This window comes from Suillus bovinus (genome assembly GCF_016758785.1).
Source record: "Suillus bovinus strain UH-Sbo-P2 chromosome Unknown EDB93scaffold_38, whole genome shotgun sequence".
NCBI classification, from domain to species: Eukaryota; Fungi; Basidiomycota; class Agaricomycetes; order Boletales; family Suillaceae; genus Suillus; species Suillus bovinus.
Window position 1 is genome coordinate 90,830 of NW_024542094.1, and position 26,434 is coordinate 117,263.

At 45.1% G+C, this 26,434-nt stretch overlaps 11 protein-coding genes across 11 annotated transcripts; 5 read left to right on the forward strand and 6 right to left on the reverse strand.

Moving 5' to 3' along the window:
- Nucleotides 1–1,506: 1,506 nt before the first annotated feature.
- On the forward strand, nt 1,507–1,746 carry EDB93DRAFT_1087575 (uncharacterized protein; the record flags this gene model as incomplete). Its single annotated transcript, XM_041446054.1, has 1 exon — nt 1,507–1,746. A coding segment is annotated over one exon (240 nt), but the record flags the coding sequence as incomplete, so codon positions are not given.
- A 39-nt stretch (nt 1,747–1,785) lies between these two features.
- EDB93DRAFT_1087659 (P-loop containing nucleoside triphosphate hydrolase protein) lies at nt 1,786–2,900 on the forward strand (the record flags this gene model as incomplete). Its single annotated transcript, XM_041446062.1, has 3 exons — nt 1,786–2,142; nt 2,205–2,282; nt 2,358–2,900. The coding sequence occupies 3 exons, from the start codon at nt 1,786–1,788 to the stop codon at nt 2,898–2,900; spliced, it is 978 nt and encodes a 325-aa protein (XP_041306431.1).
- Nucleotides 2,901–4,935: 2,035 nt separating this feature from the next.
- EDB93DRAFT_1087630 (uncharacterized protein) lies at nt 4,936–5,508 on the reverse strand (the record flags this gene model as incomplete). The annotated part of the gene is made up of 2 exons (XM_041446058.1): nt 4,936–5,327; nt 5,382–5,508. Coding segments are annotated over 2 exons (519 nt in total), but the record flags the coding sequence as incomplete, so codon positions are not given.
- Nucleotides 5,509–5,517: 9 nt separating this feature from the next.
- Nucleotides 5,518–5,799, reverse strand: EDB93DRAFT_1087667 (uncharacterized protein; the record flags this gene model as incomplete). Its single annotated transcript, XM_041446063.1, has 1 exon — nt 5,518–5,799. The coding sequence occupies one exon, from the start codon at nt 5,797–5,799 to the stop codon at nt 5,518–5,520; it is 282 nt and encodes a 93-aa protein (XP_041306433.1).
- Nucleotides 5,800–8,753: 2,954 nt separating this feature from the next.
- EDB93DRAFT_1241271 (uncharacterized protein) lies at nt 8,754–10,821 on the reverse strand (the record flags this gene model as incomplete). Its single annotated transcript, XM_041451855.1, has 8 exons — nt 8,754–9,082; nt 9,200–9,395; nt 9,485–9,609; nt 9,657–9,707; nt 9,789–10,015; nt 10,037–10,104; nt 10,170–10,331; nt 10,690–10,821. The coding sequence occupies 8 exons, from the start codon at nt 10,819–10,821 to the stop codon at nt 8,754–8,756; spliced, it is 1,290 nt and encodes a 429-aa protein (XP_041306434.1).
- Nucleotides 10,822–11,443: 622 nt separating this feature from the next.
- Nucleotides 11,444–13,152, forward strand: EDB93DRAFT_1251628 (uncharacterized protein; the record flags this gene model as incomplete). The annotated part of the gene is made up of 7 exons (XM_041453177.1): nt 11,444–11,542; nt 11,596–11,838; nt 11,893–12,312; nt 12,367–12,684; nt 12,729–12,916; nt 12,973–13,060; nt 13,114–13,152. The coding sequence occupies 7 exons, from the start codon at nt 11,444–11,446 to the stop codon at nt 13,150–13,152; spliced, it is 1,395 nt and encodes a 464-aa protein (XP_041306435.1).
- A 1,076-nt stretch (nt 13,153–14,228) lies between these two features.
- On the reverse strand, nt 14,229–14,860 carry EDB93DRAFT_1153190 (uncharacterized protein; the record flags this gene model as incomplete). Its single annotated transcript, XM_041449782.1, has 3 exons — nt 14,561–14,860; nt 14,399–14,451; nt 14,229–14,343 (listed from the first exon to the last, which is right to left on the reverse strand). Coding segments are annotated over exons 1-3 (275 nt in total), but the record flags the coding sequence as incomplete, so codon positions are not given.
- A 422-nt stretch (nt 14,861–15,282) lies between these two features.
- EDB93DRAFT_1207840 (isoprenoid synthase domain-containing protein) lies at nt 15,283–16,934 on the forward strand. Its single transcript, XM_041451007.1, has 3 exons — nt 15,283–15,875; nt 15,943–16,234; nt 16,291–16,934. Exons 1-3 carry the CDS (start codon nt 15,550–15,552, stop codon nt 16,615–16,617), a joined length of 945 nt encoding a protein of 314 aa, XP_041306437.1. The 5' UTR covers nt 15,283–15,549; the 3' UTR covers nt 16,618–16,934.
- Nucleotides 16,935–17,096: 162 nt separating this feature from the next.
- Nucleotides 17,097–19,240, reverse strand: EDB93DRAFT_1104954 (uncharacterized protein; the record flags this gene model as incomplete). Its single annotated transcript, XM_041447460.1, has 10 exons — nt 17,097–17,105; nt 17,255–17,496; nt 17,671–17,946; nt 18,017–18,022; nt 18,153–18,238; nt 18,339–18,377; nt 18,491–18,738; nt 18,787–18,975; nt 19,113–19,152; nt 19,206–19,240. 10 exons carry the CDS (start codon nt 19,238–19,240, stop codon nt 17,097–17,099), a joined length of 1,170 nt encoding a protein of 389 aa, XP_041306438.1.
- A 475-nt stretch (nt 19,241–19,715) lies between these two features.
- On the reverse strand, nt 19,716–20,154 carry EDB93DRAFT_1104955 (uncharacterized protein; the record flags this gene model as incomplete). The annotated part of the gene is made up of 2 exons (XM_041447461.1): nt 19,716–20,039; nt 20,095–20,154. 2 exons carry the CDS (start codon nt 20,152–20,154, stop codon nt 19,716–19,718), a joined length of 384 nt encoding a protein of 127 aa, XP_041306439.1.
- A 536-nt stretch (nt 20,155–20,690) lies between these two features.
- On the forward strand, nt 20,691–24,766 carry EDB93DRAFT_1241273 (uncharacterized protein; the record flags this gene model as incomplete). The annotated part of the gene is made up of 14 exons (XM_041451856.1): nt 20,691–20,776; nt 20,826–20,961; nt 20,995–21,222; nt 21,272–21,562; nt 21,618–22,025; nt 22,113–22,184; nt 22,243–22,725; nt 22,786–23,012; nt 23,540–23,563; nt 23,958–24,273; nt 24,297–24,318; nt 24,378–24,532; nt 24,566–24,584; nt 24,609–24,766. The coding sequence occupies 14 exons, from the start codon at nt 20,691–20,693 to the stop codon at nt 24,764–24,766; spliced, it is 2,625 nt and encodes an 874-aa protein (XP_041306440.1).
- Nucleotides 24,767–26,434: the final 1,668 nt, after the last annotated feature.

Here is a 26,434-nt window from a genome sequence, read left to right on the forward strand (position 1 = left end):
ACTCTTAAGATGGTCAATGAGCGCATGAAGTGTTTCTACGACAAAGGAGTAAAAGAAGCACCTCAGTATAAGATAGGAGACAAGGTCTGGCTTGACGCAAAGAATCTCAAACAACGTCGTCCGAGTCAAAAGCTGTCAGATCGTCATCTAGGTCCCTTCGAAATACTAGAGAAGATTGGTGAAGTGAACTACAAGTTGAAATTGCCGAAAAAATATCAGATCCACCCGGTTTTCCATGTAGAATTGCTTACGCCATATCACGCATCTCGATTAATTCCTCATCCTCCTCCCAACCGACCACCTCCAGAATTGATTGACGATCGGGAAGAATTTGCTGTAGAAGAAGTACTAGATAGCCGATTGTTCCAAGGAAAGCTGCAATACCTAGTAAAATGGGAAGGATACCCGAAGGAAGAATCATCTTGGGAGCCAGAAGAGAATTTGAAGAACGCTCCAATTCCTTTAGCGGAGTTCCATAAAAAGAATCCCACGGCCGCAGCCGGAAAATACCGAAGAATCAAAGGCTCAGTACTGTTTACAGAAGATTTCAAACGATGGAGAGAAAAGAATATCCGACCTTCATTCGTTCGTGATGACACTCACCTTAGAGAGGGGGTAATGTCACGAGTACCTTTAACAAACCATTATTCTTTCCTAAATCTTCCTAAACGCCAATACACAGCGCCTAAGTCAAACCCTAACCCTACCCTGAAAGCGTCTATCATTCCCGAAATACCTTTAGCGCCCACAACACGTGTCTTCGATGTGACTGATGAAGAAGACGAGTTCTTTGATTGTGAATAGATTAGATTAGATATGATAAGATAAGATATGGTCACGTGATGCTTCTTTAATATTCTACAATGTTCTATGGTACGATTCCCTTTCTCTTTTTATGATTGGCTAGTAGTTGTAACTCAGTTTCAATCTCCGTCTCAATAGTCGTATATAGTTAGCATGTCTTGGTAGATAGTTCCTTAGTTCAAACCTCTTGTATCTACAACTGTAGCAATCCAAGACGTACTTGCTCATCGTTCCTCTTGTCCGATAACTTTCGTTTGAGTCCTAGTCTCTGCCCAGCGTTAATTCGTTATTGGGTTGTGACAGTATGGGTTGTCTCCCTCATCACATTCAAACTATGTTTGTACTTACATCTATGCAGCTTGGTCAGATCATGATGGACAATGTGTCCAACAATAACATGCTTATGGTAGAAATCGAGGGTGAGCTCAGGCAAAGAAGAATCCCCTTTGATCATGATGGAAACTGTCTACGGTAAGCCAAGTTTGAATGTTGCTGTTGTCACGCTGGCTTGAAAATTTTCACTGACCAAGTGCTATCAGGTGCTTCCCGCACGTTGTTAACCTTGCAGTGCAAGTGATCCTTGCAGAACTAAAGAAGAACCCTTGTGTTCCTCTTCTCGCAGCTCCAACTGACTCTGCCAACAAACCAGCACTTCAAGCATATGTCAAAACACTTGAATGAGACCCAGTCGGACAATGTTGAGGGATAGTTTCAGCTTGTTGTGCATCTGGCCAGCGTCATCATTGTCTTCAGGCTGTGATTCAAGAAGGGAATGAAAATGGGTACTGGAGAGGCAAGCTTCCTGACAGAAAGTCCACACTCCCAACATTACAGCTGCTGCGTGACTGCACAACTAGATGGTCATCAATGTTCAACATGGTTGATCGTGTCCTGATGCTAAACCCAGTACGTACTTGTGTCACTGCTGGGTTTCACTATTGATGCGATGTGACATGTCCTCATCCTGCAAATCAATTATCAATGGACCAGCAATCACTGATACAGGGAATCCATGTTGCATCACTCGATGCACTGGATTGTTTTGCACATGAACTCATCAAAGAACACCTCCCCAACGACTATCTTCAGACGCTCTGTGATTCTGACCGAACGCATGCATTATGCGCATGCTTGATTGTGTACGTGTTGACGGCAACAACCATTGTTCCACGGCAATTCCAGCTCGAGGCTGTTCTTGCAACATTGAATGGTCAAGACACTATTATAACTGCTGGAACTGGCAGCGGAAAAACATTGTGTATCATAATTCCTATCCTACTCTGCCCTGGCACTATTAGTATGACTATTTCACCACTCAAAAGCCTCCAGGCCACCCAGGTAACTTAGCTTGAGTATAATGAATTTATTTTTGCACATGCAGAATTATGCTACTGTTACAGGTTCTTGAATCAACAAAATACGGCATACCTACAATCACAATCAACAAAGACACTCCAACAGATCCATCTCTCTGGGAGGTAAATTCAAAGCTCAGGCGTGCCACATCAGCATCGTCGTCAGCACACTGAAGCTAATGCAAAATATTTTACTAGTCTATTCACACAGGAAAATTTGCTCATCTCATTGTTTCACCGGAGCAGTTATCAATGTTCAACGGTCACCTTCTGTGCCTCGCACGACTTCTTCGACAAAATTGTACCTTCACTCAGCACATCAAGCATGTACATGTTGATGAAGCACATAATATTTATACCGCAGGGCTTCCACATCATGGTGAAGAAGCATTTCGGCCTGCATATGGCAAGCTCGGAGAGCTACATGTGCTACTTTGCAAGGAAATAACATTTCAAGCACTCTCAGCAACTCTCCCCCATCACATTCTGTCAACTGTACAATGTGAGCTCATGTTCTTGTCAGATCACATCTCGCTAGCACTTTCCACAAATCACCCAAATATTACTTATGCAACAACTCCCATCATTGGAGGCCTTTGTAACTTTCACAACTTTGACTGCCTCATTCCAGACAATTATGCACCTCCCATGATGATTCCAAAGATGTTGATTTTTTATGACAATAAGAAAGAAGCTGCTGCTGCTGCATACAATGACTCACGACTGCCAAAACCATTGTGAAATCAAGGGATCATAAAACACTATCATAGTGATATGTCTGCTGAGTATCTTCAACAGACATATGATGACTTCACTTTAGCTTCAGGAACATGTTGCATCATCCACGCTACAGCTGGTGCATCGACAGTAAGAAAATTCAATTTCTTGTATATTGTTCATTTGTTTCAGTCAAGTTGACTTCACATCAGGGTCTCAATATCCAGGGTGTGATGATTGTGATACAGTATGGGATCTTAAAGAATATGTCAGAAGCTGCGCAGCAAGGTGGTCGTGCTGTGTGAGATGGAAGCTTGTGTGGCCTTTACCTTGTAATGGTTGAGACATGGGCTTTAGAGGTCAAATTGACGGAGGAGCACAATGATGACAGTGATCCAGACAAACCACAGGAATCCTCAAGAAAAACTCATTGAAGAAGGACCAAACTGGATGTGCTGCACTTCGTTATGCACAGTGTTACAAGAACATCTAGACGCTTGGGCCTCTACCATTTTTCTCCTTATCCTCCTCATCTCCGCCCTTGCATCACACCCTTACCCCGACCTTGCTCTTGTTATCCTCGTCATCCTCGCATTCCCCTTCACTCCTACCTGTTGCTCCAGCAAAGCCAGTACATTTGGCTGGACCCTTTCTCTGACGAAGCATACCCATGCTCCATTTCACCCGTTGACTGATCCTGTGGACAGTCCCCTTTATCCTTACTGTCCAGATGGTAACCTATGATACAATGCACACCACATCCCCTTTGCCCTGTTTCCTTTCTTGATCTATGACTCGGTGCGCAGTTGCACATTGTACTTATACTTAGCTCCACAGTTGCATGATTGTGCCCCTGCTTGTTTCACTTTCTGTTTCTGTTCTTTGACTCATTTTCTATCTGCATGTTCCGGTTCACCTATGACTCACCTCGAATGTGCCTTCCCTTTCTAGTATCACCCTTTGACCAGTTTTCTTTCTGGTAGTATAAGTTATCATCCACTAATACACTTCCTCTCCTCTATATAAACTCACTACCATGTACCTAGTTCCTTAACTTGAATCTACTTGGTTCTTGACCTCCTACTCCTAACAAGAGTGATTCCTTCTGCCTAGCCAGCAGTCTATATTCTATCCTCTTATCTGCTCATCATGGATAAGTCTTTAGTCTCGATCTTTACTCATTGACTTCGTTGATGAGCAAAGCCCTTGTTAACTAGTCAGACTTCTGTCCTTCTATTAATGCAGATCTTACAATTAACCTTCAGGTGTCGTAAGCCTTGGCAGATATGCTTATTGTCGAGCTCCGCTTGACATAAGCTACCCAATTTGGACATAGGTGTTAAATCTTACTTGCTGAAGCTTCACCAAGTAAGACCCCTAACCTTGGGCTAGCCCAGGGACGTCCTCAATCGTTGATGACACACACTCTGTTTGAGCATCATCAACAGATACCATCCAAGTCATAACACATAGTCAATAACCTGCCTTCAGGATTGGTTTGCAAAGTATCTTGACGATCAATCACCTACAGGTAACTTCAAGTTTTCCAAGTTATTTGCTCAGCAACAATGACACACTACAAACAATTTCTTTGTGAGTGAAGCGCTACATTATGTTGCAACAAAATGTTGTGATCGACATCTTGATGGCGATTTCAACCTGTCTTGATACTTTCTAGGTCAGATGTACACATTGGAAGATGCCCATACTATGCCCTCAACTGCGCCAGCAAAATGAAAGCATACAAAACTACAAGACAAGGAGCTCTGCAAGCCATTATTGGAGACAGTTGAAGAAATGGAGAACAGACATGCACTCCAATCATGCCCTGCAGTCTGTTTGGCCAATTACGTGGCTATGTGATGACAACAGCCTCAAAATCCTTAGCAAGACCCATCCAGACAACATGAAGACTATAGATTCCATTATTTTACTGTTGGAGGAGACTGCAGAGTGGAGGGAGCATTGTGGAGTGCAGATACTGGAACTTATTACTCAGTTTGATAAGCAGAATGCAGTGTCACATTCACGACCAGCAAAGAAGACTTGAACTACAACCTTAGTAGCTAGCATTCTCTGAAGAAGTCAAATCAAATGAGGCTCTTGGTAGCTCATCTTCCTCCTGCTCATACCCATTCCCTGCCAGCATCTCTTGCACCTTCCTGTTGAATGTTACCAATGTTGAAGATTTCAGCTTCTGCTCACCCTCTGTAAGCACATCCATGATAGGCTTGATGGAATCATTCTCTTTGCGATCTGGACTGAATACATGAAGCTCGAGTTCATTGAGCTTGTTCGCAACTTTCCAGACTGAAGATGATGTGTCGGGAGTTGCGTGATTAAGGCCATGATATGTGATGCCAAGGGCATGTCCAACCTGCTCTTTGATGTTTTGCAGCAGTGCAATAGTTGCAGAAATGTCGCCAAGACAATTCCACTTAGAGTATATTCCTTTGGTCGAGAAGAAAAGCTATATTGCAGTACTAGTTAGCTCTAAATCTATACTTATAATATAGTCAAGTTGTGCCTTTAAAAACTTGATGTGGTGCTCAATGTTGAGATCAACAGGCATACAGTGGCCTTCAAGGCCTGTAAGATTGATGAGTGCATTGTCCCACATGATGTCCCTATGATAGATACATTAGACAGACTTGGAATGAATGAACAAGAACAAGATTTCACACGCGAATTCTGGCGTCCAGACTTTCTTAAGGTTGAATAGAAAATGTAGAATCTCAGAGCAATAGTTATTTGATCCGGCACCACGGAATATTATTGCCAGGTTACCAAGAATGTCCTCAATCCATCCCCAGTCACCAGCTGATATAGCAGAAGTTAGTTCTAAGACATGGAGCAAGTCGTGGGCAAGAAGCTGTAAGTTGCATTGCACTGTGTCTGTAGGTCGCTCTGATTCGGAATCCATGCCGAACACATTTTGTTTCTTGCTGGAAGACTCGTAAGCAGGCGTAGCATGTTTTATTAGAATTCTGTCAGCAATTTGAAGGAGCTTGTCAACAGTGGGTTCTGATGAAGAAAAAGCTGCTAGTGATGAATGCCCACATTCATTATGCCATGCATTCAGGATAAATACCACGAAGAATCTGCATCAGTGTAGCCAGAAGGGTGTGGTAGTCTGGGTGTTCACAGCCGAGTCATGTTCGATCCAGTAAGGCAAAGAAGTACGAGAGACTGCCAACTTGATGGATGGATCCTTGATGGACATGCAACAGGGCCCAAACCAGGTTAAGGCAGAGATAGAAGAGCCCAAACCCAAGCTGAATGATCTGAAGATGAGTGAAAGAATTCACATCATTCACACGCAGTGTCTTTTTCTCCTCGTATCCGAGCATTGGTGGATTGATCATTGAAACTAGGAATTGCATAGTCGGATAGTTTGTTGTGGGTCATTTGCAGCTGGCAAATGTAGACATCATTAATGACAGCAATATTTCCAGTAATTGAACTTTCATCGATTGTCGAGGGTAATTAAGGGAAATTGCTTTGTGCAATAGCCTTCGGGCATTTTTCAACACTTGCTATGTTGTAGGACATCTGGTCATTCATAATTCTTGAAGTTGGAGCAGGTTTTGAGGAGAATATTGATAACATGAATGCGAAGTTGACTAAGGAATGAAGACATCTAATTGAGAGTAGGACAAACATCTGCGTTGAATGTTAGTGGTGTAGCATTGAGGGCGCATTTCAACATTGGTGAGAGATGCATGTGATCTCGATTCCCATTGTGAACTTCGTAGAGGATAGCAAAAGTTCCTGACTGGACCTTTGCAGGGGCATCAGAGCGTTGTTTGACAAATATCGATGTGCTGATATTGATGTTGTCCTAACACATCATGTGTGGTTGACGTGCAACCTGTCTCGCATGTTCTACACAGTGCGCAGCAAGTTTCTCAAGCAAAGTGAGAAGGGACGTGAAGGATATACATAGACCACATTTGTAGAGGGCTTCGATTGTTTGTTTCGAAGCCCCATTTGTCCACACAAAGAGTGTGAATGGAACCATAAGAAAAATACTGTGATGTGAGTGTTGAGAGGCAAGTTGTGTGATGATGACATTGCACGCCTTTTAGAAGTGAAGATTCATCAATTCAAAAGACAGAATAATACAAAAGGCATAGTGTATCATACAGTACTGCTATCTTTTATCTTGTTCCTTTTGATAGCACATCCTGTCTGAGAAGCACAGCGGAGGATATGCTGTAAGATTGGTGCCTTCCATACGACCTTGTCTTGTATAGTGGTGCTGAGGTCCCATGTTAGGAGGAACTGTGGCATCACAGAATTGAGTGTCCCATGGAGAGCCTCCTTTACTGTGTCCATCTCATTGCTGACAGTGAGGGATATGTAGGCGACTGCTGTGAGGATGAAACCACTCTAGCATGCAGGCTCAACCCCATGTGTCCACAAACAGATGGTCGAACATTTGCTCCAGCTTGCTCGATACATGCTGTCCACCACTGGAGTTCTTTTTCTCCCCTTTCAAAGGGTTGTATATCCAGTCACGGTAATACACAAAGTCAGGTTGTGATGGGTCAAGGACTCAAAGGATAAGGTCCAGGATTGACATGTGGCCTTCTCTGAGGATCTTGATGACAGATTTGACATGGTCGTTAGGTGAGAGACATGACAGAGTTGCTATGGCAGCAGCAGGGAGACATGTTGTAACATCGACAAAACCAGAGTCAAAAGAGGCCATCAGCAAAATCTCCAAGTCCCTTTTTGCACTTAAATGACTTATTTATATTACTGGTCTCACTGAGTAGAAAAAGAAAGCTCTGATGTCACTTATTTTACTGGTACCACTTTTTGCAGACATTGTTCAAACAAATGTTGCTATTAAGATGTAAAAGTAAATTAAGTGCGATAAGAGATTCTGCAACCTAATTGACGAGTATGAATCCAGGACCTAGGTTAAAATAACTACCAGGTAGTTGGACGAATGACCCATCACAATGCAAATCCTATCTGGCAAGAACAAGAATAGGCAAACTACCACCCACAGAGGGGCTGGCGATGGCAGAGAAAGCAGCAGGAGCTGAGGAATTGTGATGGAAAGGCCGGATGTGTCTGTGGCGTGCCACGTGCCCCAACACCCAGAGTCACCGGAAAATGAAAGAGCCCTTCTCGTGGATGGCTTCTGTTACCTGCAGTTGAGACATGGGTGAGCTCTCATCCAGTGAGATCATCAAATGAGACAAAACACACCTTTTTCCATCCCTCTACTTGGGCATTGTTGGCAGAAATAAAGCCATGGGCAGCCATGCAAGCAGCGTCTATGGAGGATGCAAGATGGGAGGAGAATGTGAGATGGGAGAGCAGGGTCTGAGAAGGTGTTTGTGCGATGGGAGGAGAATGCGAGATGGGAGAGCAGGGTCTGAGAGGGTGTTTGCGCTTGGAGGATGTGAAGCTTGTGTGTGAGCTGGCATATAGTAGGTCTTTTGAAGGAGGTGTGTGGCATGGTAGGTCTTTTGGAGGAGGTGTGCCATATGGTAGGTCTTTTGGAGGAGGTGTCTGGATGGCATATGGCAGGTCTTTTGGAGAAGGTGGATGGATTTCGCGTTTCGGAGAGATGCTGCCAGTGTTGATGAAGGGAGTACAAATTTGGTAGGAGATGGTTGTGTTGTTTGAGATATGGGAGAGGGAAGCTGAGCAGGTCGAATGAAGGGAGTACAAATTTGGCAGATGTGTCATTGGAGATATGGGAGAGGGGAGCTGAGAGAGATGAATGAAGGGAGTACAAATTTGGCAGATGTCATTCGAGATATGGGAGAGGGGAGCTGAGAGAGATGAGTGAAGGGAGTATGAATTTGGTGGATATGTTGTTGGAGATATGGGAGAGGGGAGCTGAGTGATATAATATTAAAATGTGATTTCAAATGCATGATGGTCAGCAAATTTGTTGACATAGAAAGCATGGAATTTATCTAAAGAGTTTGAAAAGTTAATAGCACAAGGGATGAAATCAACACCGTAAAGGGGAAGGAGATGAGCTGCGTGATAGATTGCGTCAATGTGTATCACCGAAATATTTGGAGAGTGACCATCAAAGGATGGCTGAACTACCCACATGCCTGTGTCTTCATCAGGGGCATCACCTATGACATCAAACCAATGAATAATGGCACATTTGTACAAGATGAACTTGTACTTGAAGGAGAAGAAGCATAGCACGCATGCTATTTGAAGCCCTCACATTCCTTCAAGGTCTGGTTGCGCATTTATGAACATGCAGTCATAGTGAGCTTGTGCATTCCTCCAGTTAGGGCAGGATCATATATGTTCCCTTCGCATCCCTCCAATCCCACTTAAGTCACTCGGCGCATAGAATCTTGATGATGCGGAATTAACCACAGAGATTCTCCCATCATAGATGGGGAAACTGTCAAGTGGGATGGTGGCATGGTTATGAGGGTCACGAGGGTGAAGTTGCTCAAAGAGAAAGTGACCAATAAGATTTTGTACGTTCGGAATAGAAAGCCGATAGCAAGCACTGCTATGGTTCTGGCACATTTTCATTCTGATATCAACATGAGTGAGTGATATATAGTGAAAGGATCAAAATATGCACGGCATGTTTGTGCAAGCTGCACATGGGCCTTGATTTCAGTTGGCCCATCATCAATTTCACCCTCGTCAACATCATTGGCCTCAGCAGTATCGGGACTGGTGTCAGGAGGTTCGGCAGGAGGGTCATTGCATGAAGTATTGAGACAACCTAATTGAAATCAGCGAAGCATGATATCATAGTCTTGATTTACTTACCTGAAGCATCACTAAGACATGTACCATTGAGCATACCATGTTTCGTGAAGTCTACATGCAAAGCAGCAATTTTGTCAAGTCACTGATTTGTCACAAGCATCTGTCCAAGTGCATTGTATCTGTTTGACCGACGCCATGGTTGCTTCACAGCTTTAATATGCTTATTTTCCGTCATTGATGAACATAGACCATTTGGTGCTCCGAATAGACAGATAAGTTCAGGATAGTGCTTCATTGAGTGCTGATGAGGGAGTGAGAATGTAGGGACAATGCCTAACCGAAGAAATATTGAGCGATAGTGGTGAAAGTGACGTAGTGCATCTTCTATTTGTGAGATCATGTCCTCCGTGATGACATTCCTTCAAACAAGATAGCAGAACTCCAAAAATGCACGAAATGTACAGATGATGTCTGTCGGTACATGGCCTTCTATCACAGGTAGATATATCTAGATGCCATTGAATAGTAATGTATCAGTCAACAAATCTTATGTCAATCAGAAAAAAAATGTACCTTCATGAGTGCCTTAGAGTCATCCCTGGTCCATTGTTTGAATCCACGACCCTGTGGAAAACATTGCAAACCAGTGAGGGGAGTAGTGGCAGCAAGTCGTTGGTCAATGTCATCCATTTGATGTTTGGCCTCCCTTTTGCCATGAACATGATGGACCTTTCTCTGACAGTAACTTAATTAGGACTAGAGGCAGGGTAGTACCATCGAAAATTGAGCCGTTGCCTATGGAAGTTCGAGAATGTAAGAGAAATGTCAGCAAATGTGCGTGTTAATCCCTGGGACCAGTACCTTGCATTTTTTGCGCCCCAGTTATTTGCTCCACCTCGTCTACTTCTCTCATCAACTCAATAGTCAGCCATGGTGCCCAAAGCCTTGCAAGAAGTGTCCACCCATTGAACTCATCCCGCGAATGCCAATGCTCATCCTGGCAGGCCTGTTTTAGAGGCTGAAGTTGAGGAACAACTCCAGAATGCAAAGAGAAAATCAAGTACCAAGAGCTCAAAGGTCACTGACGACACACACGCAAACGAAAGCCTGGAACAGAAGAGCGCACGTATTCAGAAGGGCCGCTGAACAGATTGCTGGTATCAAGGATGATATGGAGGCTCTTGAAGCCGAAGTGCGGGGAGGTATCAAAGCAAAGCCTGTTCATCCTTGTCCTCATCCTGTAGCCAAAGGCAAAACAACCTCTAGCACAGATATTACTGATGGTATGATAAACATCACATTGAGAATAGAAACTGATATTAATACTCACCAGATGGTCAAACCACTTGTGTTGATGCAGAGGACACTCTATTGAGCGACGGAGAAGCTGAAGTTGTTGGTGGGAAGAAAAAGAAAAAGAAAGAGAAGGCAGTAAATGTTGCTGAAGGAAGCCATCAAGAATGCCTGCAAGACCGATAACAGTTGATTCTGATGCACGTGCCTTGAATGATAAGAAAGGTAACAAGGCACCTTTGTTGTGAGTCCAACACACTCTTCATTAAAACAATGTTTTCACTCAGTGAATCAACTCTTTTTTTTTTATAAATCATGCGGTTTCAAGTACAACTAAAAAACTCTCACTCGGTGGTCTTATCAACAACTGGGCTAACAATATACCAGCTGAACCGAAGTCTGCTACACCAAGCTCCAGATCAAACACCTTTTCTGCTTCTCACACTGCAACCACTCCGCCCTCATCGGTATTAACCACCAGTACAAGACCAGTTCCAAGGCCAAACCTGCACACATCAATCAGAAGCAATTGATTAGCACACCTGAGTCTAATGATGTCCTCATGGTCAGCGACTGATAGTCTTGATGACCCTGAGGCTCTTGAACAGCGTCCAGCTGTACTGCCTAGGAAGAAAGGGAAACAGGCAATTAAAGTAAGTCATCCTTCCCATCGGCAATTCAGTTCAAGGACTCAGTTCAATTTCAGAAGTCTACTTTAATTGTTCCCACCAGCGAGAGTGACTCTGAGCCTGAGCAGATAACATTTTCTGCTCAGCCTGGTAGTATCAAGTGTAAGGCTGATGATGACGGGGATTTTGTTGATGAGACCATGTCTGAGGCCACTGATGATACTGACTTTTCAGCTGATGATTTACAGGAAAGTCTCTTGCCCAAGATTAGATCAATTCCCGCCATTGAGAAGGGCCATGTTTCTCGCAAAACTACATCAGTACATGGATTTTTTTGTCTTGTGTGATGATCTGATTCAGCATGTGTATTTCAGACATCTACTATTGTATCTCAGAGTGCTACCCCTCCACCATCCAAAAAGTTGAAGAAAGAAAGCTCTGAGGTTACCAGCTGCAGTGATCTTGTGCCTCTGCCCTCAACCCAAGTCCCAGCAGGTTATTATGATGATGTTGTACCTCCTCTCAGCACCCAAGTCCCACAGGTCTCACAGAAGGCTACTGCAAAGGAGGTTGTTAAGCTGCACGGTCAATATCGCAACAATGATCTCCCAGTACCTGCCGACTCAAAGTGGGTGAAGGTCTTCTTGTCTATGGCACTTCTCTGGGCTGGAAGTCAAGCTAATCCATGGGAAATTTCCGAGTCTCTGATGGCAGACACACTGCAGGAGATCTTTGATGTGGTCTACCCTGATGTCAAGTACAAGGTGAATCCAAATGGTGCTGTATTCGCAGTGGTAAGTTTATAGTTATTGTTATTTTTTTGTTGTGTCTTTCATACACATTTTTAGATGCAACAGTGGCTCTCAGAGTGGAGGAGCAACATCGGCTCAACAGCACTTGTGACCGTCGTCGATTTCTGCTCTCACATCAAAGATGCACCAAATGACCTTGTTGCCAAGCAACTCTTGGAGGATTGTGCATTCATTTATGAAGACCCAGATAACATATCGCGGGAGACAGCCTACCTGTCCGCATTTGTACTGCAAATGATCGCGTCCACTCACCTCAGTGCCATTGTTGACCATGCCAACATACCCGCATTGAATACCAACGAGCTCACTTTGGGCAAAGGTATGGATGGTGTTATTGTGCTCTGCGTCATTGCCGTGAGTTTTTTTTAAAACCATGTTTCTTTTCTGATTGTTTCCAGCTTGAACGTGCCCTCAAGTTTGCCAAAGACAGCATCATCAATGTCAATGAAGTTCTCGCATCTATGGCCACTGGCAAGTTTTCTGTCAAGCTTCTGGCAAAACGCAACAAGGCAATGGGCAAGATGTCAAGTGGATGTTACAAATTTTCCTTCGCTAACTGGCACGACGAGATGGAAGCATACATGAAGTCGATCAGCAACAGGAATGAGGACTCAAAATAATTATCATTCCATGTGCACAAAGGTTCATGAAGAAGTCTGCAAGGGGAGATGCCTCAGATGAAGATATTGAGGAGACTCAGAGCGTTGATGAGCGCACCCTCATTTGTGAAGTTTTTCACTCCCCACTTAGTGTTATCACTGCTGACTTTGTTTTTTTAAATAGAATACTACCCTATGCGCTTTGACACAACCTCAGCTGTAGTGTTTTTTTTCTTTCCCGCTGATGCCAATAACAGACTCCCACATTTTTCCTATCTGTTTTCTGGATCCTCAGTACTATCACTAATAGATTCGAGTTATTTTGCTGCCTTATATTTCCTTACTGATTTTACTGTTTGATCGCAATGCACACTTTTTTGTCTTACTACCAGAGGGATAAGTGAGATTAAGACGAAAATCAGAGATTGACTTGTCTGAATAAGTTGCCTGCTGATTTTTGCTTATTTGTGCTTATTAAGTCATTTAAGTACAAAAAGGGAATCAGTGATTTTGCTGATGGATTGATTGAAGTTCTCATTGAGAACTGTCGAAGGGGTCGGCATCCTTCAAGTACTAGTAGTAGTTTGTATATGGAAAGCAGAATAAATATACATGAAGGGATGGAACGAGGTTACTGTGTCGAACAGCGCACACGTCGAATCGTCGTTGGCACCCTAGTGGACACTACATACAGATATGTGCTATATAATTGTTGATCCGTTGTTTTCTCCTTGTCTTCTCAGTGGTCCCGGCTTGCGCGAGGATGTATGCACTGTCTTAAGGTGTGATGATTGGGGGTGGGTTTTGGTCTTCCTCGTCTTAACTTCCTCTTTCTTCCTCGTCCTTTGGGGGTGTGACATCTCCGAAGATCCGCTCCATTCTGCCTGTGCTCGCTATGTATTTGAGGGCCACTCTCATTCCTTTCTTTTCGTTCAGGAGAATATCGAGGACTTGCCTCATAGAGGGGCTGGTCACCAGTCTAGTCCTGAGGCACTCGGGGATACGTGCAACAAGGGGCTAGATACGATAAGCATTTAGTGTCAAGGGATGAACAACACATATCAACTGCGTCAATGCCGATGTTGGTAGTGGTGAGTCCAAGAGTCGACGTTGGATGCCAGACATTGAAGATGACCTTTGACGTGCTCATTAGCAGTGGTCGAAATTCACACCTCAACTGCTACGGCCGCTATGCACACAATGCAGACTTTGGCAATAATTGAACACTCAAGTACTCAAGCCCTGCCAGTAAATGATGCAGCACAAATCTCAAATTGTTCCTCGCATCTCTTCAAGTTGGTCGATATTGAGTGATCAAATAATTCAAAGGTACCGTCATCGCTCATGAAGCAAGGAATTTGTCCATACTCCAGGAACAACAATCACATTGATGATTGAACAGGTCAGCGACGAACTACGTATTGTGCCATCAACCACAGCATCAATGCGAAAGCAGAAACACGACTCACTGTCTAGATATGCTCATTGTCACTGACAAGCTGCCAACCCATCGGTGAGCAATCTAATGACCACACAATAATTGGTTGGTAGAAAGCTATGATTGAGATTGCAAGGTGCAAGGCGAGCAACGGGATTGAATCTCAGATGCAAAGAAAAATACTAGTACTCACTCGTCTCAAATTACAATGAGAGCTACAGCAATCAGTGTCCACTGTGCAGGGCCAGTATTGGACATTGCATCCACTGGTCCCATCAATCTGTGAAATGACAGACATACATACTGTCAAAGCAGCAACGACGACGGAGGATTTGAAATGCATGATTTATGTGAAGTGATAAAACCGTTGCAAAGGGGACTCTGAATTACTCTGAGGTCGATGGTGCCTGCTTCTATATCTTGAAAATAGGTGGGAAATTCAATTGCTTTTGGCAGATTGGTTGCGCCTGACAGAATTTCATAGCGGATGGTGTTGGAAGAACGTAGTGCAGCCTCAAAATCGACCTAAACAATCCGGACTTGAAGCTTCAAATTTCAAACCCAGTGCAAACCGACCATGTTACCGCATGACTGGAAATGATTTGGGAGTATGTTAGAGTTCCTTAGATGATCAGATCAACGGCTCTAGTCGCGTACCGTTTTTAATATAACAAGCACTCGATGCATCACAATGTTCATTATGTTGGATAGACAAAAATCGTATTTTTTAAAAAAGCACTCACTGATACTTGGGGGGATAAATCGATCAAATCAGAACGTGTTAATCGTACAGGATTTGGTACTCAGGGAAGTCATGGAGAACGTTTACCGCGAACACGTGTGTTATCACGTGCACTTTGTCGATCGTGATGGCTTTGACGTGGTTACATAAATCCTGGGACATACTGTGTGTAAGTCAGCTGTCTCGTACGAAAAAAACAAGAATTTTTCCCTCACACGTCCCGTTTTATTGCTAGTAACCTGCCTCAAACTCATGGCCATGGATGCCGGCTAACGAACACCGTACTTCATCTTATTGTCCGCCTAATATAAGCAAGCGCTCATGTCGGATCATTACGTTGTATCCCGTGCCCGTCGCGCCTGAAAAATCAGCGTCACATCTCCTCAGGCTTGTGCTCAGCCCCGTCATTTAACAAGGACCCACGACGCGAATGAGACTCGATGTCCGACTCCTCATCATCAACCCCCAGACCCTGTCCGCACACAGTCATAAGCATCCAACTTCCCGACCTCCTCTCTTCATGCACCCCCTTTGAACTACGCGTAAACCGGCATTGTAGGTCTGTATCTCGAGCGAGTGAGGCGTGGTTGGGTGATGTAGGGTTGAAGTTGGAGTGGAAAGGGATAAAGGTTGGGTTGTGGGCTTCTTTGTGTTATCCTGCTGCAGATCTGGCGCAGTTGAGGTTGACGGTGGATTTTTTGAGCTTGTTGGTGTATGAGCAGGAGCGGGGGGATGATTGTGCTAATGAAAATGAGGCGTTTGATCTGTGAGTGCCCGTAACGATGCAATGAATTAAATGTCTTTGATTTCGCTGACTCATAACGCGTACAAAGGATATCCGCTCAACTCGGTCGCATCGCGTACAGAAGCCCAGCGTGGTACATGCATTTTCACAGATACATACGCGAGTATCGCGATGCAAGGCGGCGTCTTCATTTGCTGGATTCGACGTGTATCCCGGATCTGGAGACATATGTCGATCTACGAAGAAACGCGTCGGGTTTGAGGATGGTGTTTCACCTGATTGAGTACGCGGGGGGATTGGACCTCCCGGAACAGGCGTCTTCGCATCCGTCATTGAAGCAGTTGACAGACCAGGCTTGTGATCTTATAGCATGGTCTGAGGTGCGTGCTTGCATGAAACAATATATTTATAGTCTTGGTATTAACTTCTGTTCTAGGACGCGATCTCATGCGCAAAAGGCATGACTCCAAACTCACGACTCAACATCGTCACCGTTCTGATGAAAGACCGGAATTGTTCGATCGGGAGTGCGCTTGCGTACGTGGGCACGCTCGTGAAGCAGAGCGCGGATGCGTTCTTGGCTACCGAGCGCCAGTTTGCTGCGTGTGCTGTGATGAATGACGATACAAGGCGGTATGTAAGGGGGTTGCGGGATTGTATTGTCGGGAGTGTGAATTGGCTGTATGAGACGGAGAGGTATTTGGGAACGAAGGGGAATGAGGTTAGGGCGTTTGGATGGGTGTTTGTACCTGTCTTGGATTGATGTGAGTGTGATGTGCCTGTAGGGCCATCGTTTCGTGGGTCCCATTTTTAATTAGTAGCCGTACTTTGGTATGTTCATTCATCTGCAAAACGACGAAATGAACGCTTAACTTACGCGCGTTACGGACACTTACGAACGCTTACGACTTCAGTAGCGCAGTCCTCCGATTGGTGGAAGCATTGTGGCGAAGATAACTTGTTAATACAACCGCGATAATCTACTACTACAACTGCGATAATCTACAACTGCATCAACGAGATCTACTACGAAGAAGTTGGTATAATGATTTCCACCTAGATAGCAACATTGGAGAGGTCCTAATGTTATCACGAATGAAATTCATCAGTCTCTCATACATTCTGTGAAAAGTAGCATAACTGAAGTCAATTTGTTTGAATACGCCGGTCGAGAACTCGTGCAGGCTGCAACATGCAGCCATCACAGACAATGCCATGATGTTGTCGAGACTACTGTCTGAATCAATGAATCTATCATAGCCATCGCGAAAAGCAGCACACAATGCAATTTGAATAATTGCGTTGTGTTCAAATGGGAAGCGAAAGTCTCGACCATCGTCTAGCTATCAATGAACTTGTCATCCTCCAAACAATGGCACTCGCAACATAGTACTACATACCTTAACTGAATTGCCAAATATATAATTGAGACTGTCATCGCAAATCAGAAATGTGACAGTTGATTTAGTGTGGTTAATCTGGGCCGTCCACTCGGTCCAAATGGATAGTTGGAGGCTGTATAAAATTTCGATGAGGTCTTGCGCAGATTGCTTGAAGTGATTGAGTATCGTATACATCGGCGTAATGACGGTCTTGTATAGTGCAGATAGATTTTCCTCGACCCATAGTTTTCTCAAGCTATCTAATAGTTATCCCGTTAGCACCTGATAGTACCCTAGCTGTAGCACAAAGAACTCACCTTCGGTGATAATGAGCGAACACGCATCAGTAAGTGCACATTGTAATGATGGTCACGGTGCTGGGCTCGGAACCAGCTATTTTGATACTGATGTCAAACAGTATTTGTCCGACGCACTTCCAACTACCCCAACCCGAGTCTGACAGTCCAATCCCGACCCGACGCACTTTCCGACAGTCCAACGCATGTCCGATCCTGACCCGACATTCCCGCGCATCGCACCAGTCCTCCCTATGTCCTGTCCAGTCGCATCTATCCCCACTAGGTGCGCATTTACTCCTTTTGACTTGCTAAGCATTGTATACAGCGTTATTACATGTTTTCTCATGGTCCGCAGTACCACATGTCCTATTACATAGGATTTCGGACCCGAAATATCGCTACTACTCTCGCCTATAGCAGTCCGAATTTCTACATAGTCACTATTTAATATCTAGTACTTCCTACCTATTGCATTACTTACTTTTCCCTACTCAGTAGTAGGATGGAAGTCATTGGATATTAGTAGTACTTTATTGTATTGTGAAATATCTATCCGCTCTTTTTCTCCAAAACATTCCGACACATCTGACATTCATTTGACTGACAATCCGACACACTTCCAACACATTCCTTTATCATCCGACACATTCCCAACAGTCCGACGCCCGACCCAACTCCGATATTTTCGGACCCGACAGTTTCCCTTCGGACAAGTAGTTCTTAGCTTCGGATTATCTTCCTACTATTGATAACTAACTATCAAAACTAATACCAAACAGCTACCCCTATAGGATCGAACGCACTTGCTCTGCAAGTATAGCAGACTAGGTCGTGCTAAAGATCTACCTAAATATTTGTTGTCTAGGTAGTACAATTTCTGCTGAGCCCAGCAGAAATCAGCTTTCTACAACGTCCTATGACAGTCATTCGACTAGATGAATCATGGAAAGCACACTTATTCAGTGTTTCTACAACCACATAGTTCTTAGCATCCTTCACAACGGTTTTTGAGTCCCTTTCATTGACCAAAGGTCCCACAGTAGCACGTGTAGCTCTTGCAACAGTTGATGATGCAGAGGGGGGAGTGGTGGTAGCAAGTGGCGTCGGCTCTGGATCTGACACGAGCAACTCCCTTGGGGGTCTAACAGGTGGAAGCTTGTATTGTCGTGTTGTAGACTTTTGTACTCCCATAGTCTCATCTCTCTAATATATGATTAACTACAATTCAGACTTATATAAAACAAGACTTACAAAAACAACGCCATCGGTAAATTCTTGACGAGATTTTTCTGCACCACAAAGAGGCAAATATGTGTATACCATACGGTATCGAGATGCAACATCACCTGCAGGTGCAAATGACCGTTGAACCCGATCAGGCCCCGCAGCGCGGGGGGCCATCCCAGTAAAACGGGATGCCCTTGGTAAAGGGATGTTGCCCTGGAAATTGGGTGGAATAGAGGTGTAGTTATCATGCGAGAAAGTGGGGGGAGGATAGATGCGAGGGGGTAGTTCAGGTGCATTCATCGACTCTGGTATCTCCGATGCACAGCCAAGCTGGTTTGCCGATGACTGACCTGCGACATTAAGTCCTGGTTGTCGAACAATGGGAACATCCTGTTATATGAGTCAGTACACTACTAGTAACAGAGACATTCCAGGGTACTCACCCGCACAACTCTTCGATGAGCTCTAGGGGGCGCATTTTGGCTTGCAGACATCACGGTCAAGTGCAGGAACAACGATCAATCGATAATCAGTGTGTGTAAGAACATCTTCGTAAGGCAAAAAAAAAGGTTCACAAAGTGCTACATTCAATGGTAATCGTAGTTATACAAACTACAAATAAAGATGTCAACACACGAAATGGACAAACATAGGAAAATAAGTCTGCTTAAATACCACCTTGCAATATCCAATCACATCTTGCACACTACACTTTACCAATAAATAAGTGCGCGACTGCCATATAAAAGAACGAAGCTCACCTTCATATTGGTTAATAAAAATAGACCTCCACTCTGATTCACTTCGGTCCTGATGCCAGCTCATCATCATGGCAATCTCCGACAAATGATTGATCAAAATCGCAAGGACCTCCGATGGAGTGTGTGTCAGCAGTGTTGAGGTCTGAAGCTGGAACATCTGAAGGAAGGAATATATCGAGCTCATTGAGCTCATCATTCAACTGCTTGACCCCCTGTCGCCTCTTCCTGTTGGATTGAAGTGATGGACTCCAGATCCTGAGAGGCACACTCTGCGTCACGATCAGTCACCATATGTGCAAAGAGCGCTGCCTCCTCAAATGCCCGAGTGGTTTGTTCCTCCCACTCCTGTTGTTCAAAATCGATAAAATGTTTGAGCCTTGAGAGTTTCTCTGCCTCCCAGGCCAAAGCCATTGAAAGATGCCGGTGGTGCTCAAGCTCTGCTTCCTTGTAATAAGCAACATGGTGAATACCTTCAGACGACAACCGCTGCAAGCCCTGAGAGAATATTTTGCAAGTCTAGAGACATGATGACATTTCACTTGAAGTCAGAATGTAAGATATAGTAACATACTGCATCATTGTTGAGGTCTGAATTAACATCGCCAGTCAATCTGCCCATTACCCTAGTCATCTTGTGCTCAGCCTGCGGAGTGGGGGGGGGGGGGGGGGTTTCCGGACATAAGGGTGGTAGCTGGACAGTGAGATCTGTTTTGAATGACGCATTCCACCCCGCCTTTTTGCAGTAGGTGGACTGACATCACCATGTCCAAAGTCATGGTACCTAAAGGAAGTGACAGATGCCGCTAAGATTCAAAGTGAGTATTTTCTGATATTTGAGACAATATAATGAGTACCTGGGGATGACAAGGCATGAAGGCTGCTGGGTGGAGAAGAGCTTTGGGGGCTATCATGGTAGACACGAGTGAAAGCTTCGGCATAATCGACCTTCTGGAGAATTGGACTACACTTTCCGCTATGCAACAGACTGGTTGGTGGGGTTTCGTCACTCAATGAATTCAAGACCAGAGACTGTGGGGGATACATAGCTGATACTGTAAGTCTGGCGGTGTGTTGGACAGCAAGCCAATTGACAGTCGGAGTTTCAAGGACTTGGTGCTTTTCGAGTGTTGCGCAAAGTGTTGCGCTGGCAGTACCTCTAGTCACTCTATGGCGTATCCTCAGCCCTACGATCCATACAACTCTGGTTTTCAGCGTGAGGAAGCCAACTCTGATTTTGCAGAGTTTACTGAAAAGTGAGTAGTACTATGTGGTAATACATGACTCACCGATATCTTTCTCCAGTTCACCCTTTGACATTGCTATCGCCCTGTGTCCTAACTGCAAGAAACAATACCAATCGTCTGAGGAGGTCATAGAGCATCTTAATAGTGCAGACTCATGCTGGCCAGAGAACCTCACTAATGGATCACTTCTGCCAGTACCGCAGGCTCTACAGTGACCACCAGAGCAGACAGACTTATCAGCAAAGTATCACCCCACCTCTGGCTACCATTACCTGCTTCCAGATCAACCGCCTCCACAAAATATCTTTCAAAAAATGCAAGACCACCCTCTTCAGCAAGCCAGAGAGACTAATGTATGGTACCCTTTTGATGGGCTGGGTGAATGGTCGCTTGCAAAATTCCTTGTCAAAAACTTTTCCCAGATGCAGATTGACAAATTTCTCAAGTTAGACTGGGTACATCTAATTATCATCAAGTAAATACTTGATTGACGTTCTACTTCAGTTCAAGACAAGGGAACAGCTGCAATTCAAGTCAAAAGACAAGTTGTTCTTCTATATGCAGCAGCTTCCTGGCCGTGGGCCAAAATGGCAGTGCATGAAACTTAAGCTCAAGGGCTATGAAAGCGAACAACCAATTCACCTCATTTGGAGGGACACATTGGAGGTTATGAAGCAGCTTTTCGCAAACCCGGTTTATGCAAAACATATGTGCTATGACCCTCACTATATCTATCAAGGACAAGAACACCAATTTGGAGAATTCTGGACATCAGATGATGCATGGAAGATTCAGGTAAGTAGTTGTGCTTTGGTTCAGATTTACTTGAGTGATTGACACTTGCACATAGGATCAACTACCGGAAGGAGCGACTATTGTTCTGATCGTCCTTGCCTCTGACAAAACTCCAGTCACAAGGCATATGGGTGGCCTTGAGATGCACCCATTATTTCTAACGATCGGAAATATCCAGGCCGATGTCCACATGAAGGCTACGTTGCATGTGTGGCGATGTACTGTGTTCATGCCAACACCCACTTTTGTTGTCAACTCTGACTTTCAAACTCTACTCTGTATGCATCTGTGGCATAAGTGCATGGATCTCGTATGTTCTAATTTGAAGGTCATGGCTCGTGTTGGCGAGTATATGGTTGATCCCTCAGCCAGAATGTGTTACTGTTTCACCCCTCTCATCAGCCATATTGCTGATCTCCCCGAACAATTGATGATCGCATGCATTATGAAAAACTCATCTCCCGTCACCACAGCAACCCACAAAGAGTTTGGCGATGAGACGCCACATCCTCTATGGAACGGATCAGATACCTACATGCTTATCCAGCAGCTTTGTAGCCACGTTGACCCATGGAATCTCATTGTATTCGTTAGAGAGGCCAAAAAACTTCATCTTAGTGGGGTGCACTTGCCGTACTGGAGAAACTGGAGGCACTCTAATCCTGCAACATTCCTGACAGCCAGAGATTCTTCACATGCTGCACAAATTCTTTTTCGACCATGTTCTTAAATGGATCAAGCAGATCATGGGTCACAAACTTGATGTATGGTTCAAGAGTCACCACAAGTGCACTGGTATACACCATTTCTCTAGGGGTGTCTCTCATGTCAACCAAATGACAGGACGGGAGCACCAAGATATTCAACGCACGATTGTGCCGACACTCTGGGGTATGGCAAGTCCTGGCTTCATCCGCGCTGTGCGGGCAATGATTGACTTCATCTACCTTGCTCAAAATCCCCTTCATACTGAATCCAGCATCGCTTCCATGACTCAGGCACTTTGGGACTTCCATAATAATAAACAGGCCATCCTTGATGCAGAGGCACAACAGGGAAAGGGTGGTGCTAAGGACGACTTCTTCATTCCGAAACTCGAGCTCATGCAAAGTTTCACTCGTGCAATCTTCCATGTTGGTACACTCATGCAGTGGACAGCAGACGTTTCAGAACGTCTTTTGATCACACACTGCAAACACCCATTTGAACGCACAAGTCGTCAGAGAGACTTTGTCTTGCAGATCGCTCGCATCCTTGATCGCGAGGAGGCTATCCGGCTGTTTGATCTTTATACACTGCTATCCTCGTCCTCGTCTATGCCTGGCCAGGACCCTCTCATCAATGCCGTCATCATGGAGGATGAAGAGATCGCTAGCACAGAGACGGATCCCACTCTTGCTTGGGTCTCCAATGCAAACCCAGCCCCCCAGCTACGTCTACAAGCACCACTGTAAAGAGTAGATCTGGGCTGGGCTCTACTGAATGTGAGTCCCTAGTCCTGAGAGATGCGAGTATGCTTCGTCCCAAGAGACAACCTAAGAACTACCTTGATAATGCAAGGGAAGTCTTATACAGTTAGAGAGTAGACAAGATATTGGAAGAAAACCTCTTTAATGCTCGTCCATAGTTCCGAGACTACTTCCAAAGTACCGAGAAACTTGTCCAATGCGACCGAAGGTCATCCAAGGCTGCAAAAGTGTTGTCCGAAGTAGCACAATGCCTTCCGAGGCTTGCGAAGGCTGTCCAAAGGTCTATATATGTCAGTGTGTCGATGTGTCAGTATGTCGGTGCGTCGAATAACAGTATAAGACTTTGTGCAACGTCCGAAGGTCGGAACAATGCTAATCTATTGGGACTCGAGAATAAACGAAGTGCGAAATTGGCAGTGGTCTAGCCAGACAATCGTTCCGAATGAACAAGGATCGATAGCACAGTTTACGATTATACTGAGGTGACTCTACTAATTACTACTCGAAGTACGGGAAGTGAAGTGTCCTATCAGTAGCCAGTGAGCAAGATTATATCTTACTTCCGTGAGAGGCCAGAATCCGTAGGCGAAATTAGTAGCGAGATAAGCAAGTCCGAACCTATGTAATAAGCCGCAATGTGTACTGCTTATATGTATTCCGAGGCTCCCGACAGGATGCCGATGGGATTGTTATCCATGTAGCACTAAGACGTAGTCAACATATAGTTAGAATAAAGGAAAACGCACCAGCGAAGTCAAAAGGACGAGGATAGGACATGGTATGGTAACTTGTGAGGTTCGGACGGGTCTCGGAACACGAGAACTGCCTGCGGAAGGTTCGGACAAGTGCGCGCGGCCTTCAGAAGGTCAAGGGAGGTCGGGGAATGGTATGAACATAGGTGTTGGATTGCCTGGTTTCGAGCCCAGCGCCGCGACCATTGTTACACTGCACCCTGTTCGAAATCACTTCTTGAAGGGTATTTTATCAGACAACGCACATATCGCCTTTAACGTGACCATAAAAGCAGACCGCAGCCGCATCAATGTGTCTCAGCTGCAGTCATCATACAACCTCCCTGATTTTGCACACGCTTTACACCTCTACGTGACTCGCAATGGCTGTACACTCTCTGACCACATATCATTCAATACATGGTCCAAATTTCGGATTCAGTTACATTCCACATTTCACACTTGCAGAATCATGCTGAGCCACTTTCCGCTAATTTTCCTAGAGGGAACTGTGACGCCATGTTATTTAACCAGACGGGCGACGGTGGTAATGATGGTGTGTATTGCTAAATTGACTGGTGATGACACTCCCTGACACCTGATATTGCTCTACAGGGTCTTATGTTGCTCAAGTACAAGCCATATTCCAACCAACCCTCCCCAGAGGTTCCCGTGCGCAGCTTCCTGAGCGTTTGTCTCAGGTGCTGGTATACATCCAACACTTTGACTTCATCGTGCCTGGCCCTGAACCATCTACGGGCATGTGGATGGTCAGACGGTCTTATACTCGACTCTCTTCGCAGTCGGACAGAGTGATCAGACGTGGGTCCATAATCGCTCTCACAGACGTTACGCATGCAGTGGACATCATACCCGTCTATCAAGGGCCATTGGGCAAGGACGTGAATTCTGGGAACTCGCTGGAGGTGTTTGATGACTATTTCTTGAATAATTTCGCAGACAAAGAGCTGTACCATTCACTATCGGTGATCTCAGACAACTAGTAGACAGCTTGATATTCATGTAGCGCAGTTATCAATCTCAATCTGATCATATCATAAGTCTATCTCTTGATCTTGGCCTGATAACCGCAAGATTTTCGCGCACCGCATCTCCGAGAGTCATAAACACCAAAAAGAGTATCGTGTGGAAGGTGTACGAGAGTGTCCCTGGACTATCCCAAAAGCATCGCTCTGAAGTGTCTCTCAAGACGAGTCCAAACATAGATGTTGTTGACTCAGCGTAGGATCTGCGCCAAGGCAGCCACCGCGTTCGAGTTTACATATTACTTACTACATACTTCTTTCCTTCTGTCTGCGTCTACTAGAATGTATGTGGACATCCGCGACCGCGAACGCACGGCGAACAGCAGTTTGACAATGACACAGTAGTTACAGCTGGACTGCATAGGTAGAGGAAAGACAACGCAATAAAACGAGGAGCAAGGGTGACAGCTACTAGTAAGAGTCTACTAAGACAATACCAGAGAATACATGGAAAGCGGACATATAGGCCTGTTGATGCTAGGCATCATCAGGACCTACTTGGGGGGTCCACATTCCGACGCTTCCGCTGCCTAGGATCAAATTCAGAAACGTTCATACTTCAACAGAGAGCGAAGAGTGGCGCACATAATGTTACCAATATGTGGAAAATTCCACCGCTTGGAGTCTGCAGGCGCTGCAGACCTATTGAGCATAGGAAATCGCTTCCAAACCGACTTTGGAGGTGAGGCGAGGACCGGAGTGGAAGCTGAGGCAAGAGGTATTTGAGGATGGAAGGAGCCTTGAGGGGGAAAAGATGGGGAAGGGGACGGAGCTGCATCAGTGCAGCATCACGCGAGTTGACGGTTCCTGGAGGAACCTGAATTTCATCCGGAAGCTCGACTAGAGGAGAGATGCGGACCGGAGAAGGGACTTCATGATGGGAGTGACTTCGAGGGAGCAGGGATAGCAGTACAGTGCGAGCCTACAGTCTCTGATGACAACTCGGTTCTATCCAGTAGCACATCTGATGCTGGTGTAGAGGCTGCAAGAGAATCAGAGCTTACTGACGGCTTGAATAAAACTTGTATCAGATATACAGTTCAATAGATAAGACGTAAATTCGGCACCTGGTCGATGTAACTCGTGATGTTGGACGCTGGAGAAACGAACGAGGGCAACACCGCATTTGTCACAATGGTGGATTCCTGTGATATATCCCACAAAAAGATTGTATTTGCACGTCCCCGGTGGCGACGAGCTGGCCGTCTGGCGAGAAGGGGTTTGACCTTCAAATTTCCCGGTTAGAGAATTCAAGTTCCGAGCTGATGAGCGTTCCGTACGAGAGCAGCGATGACGAGAAAGATCGTTTACACTTCACGAGTGAGAGGAATGGGACTCGAGATTAGTTCACCCATCCGCATGCATCGCTGCAGCTGTACACCGATAGTCACCCTGCGCGCACACGTCATGCTGATCTGCTGGGTCAGACCGTACTGAATCACACTTGTTGTGCGTTTTTTCAAAGTGGCACGGCGGCGGTGGGCGAGGAAGAGTGCACAGGACGTGTCGTTGCGCCAATGCAATAGATGGGTGATGGGGACTTCAGGAGAAGGGGACCGAGAAAGGAGAAGTTAGGGAAGCGCAGGGGATAATGTATTGTGCAAGGAGTTTGGATATGAGTCTGGA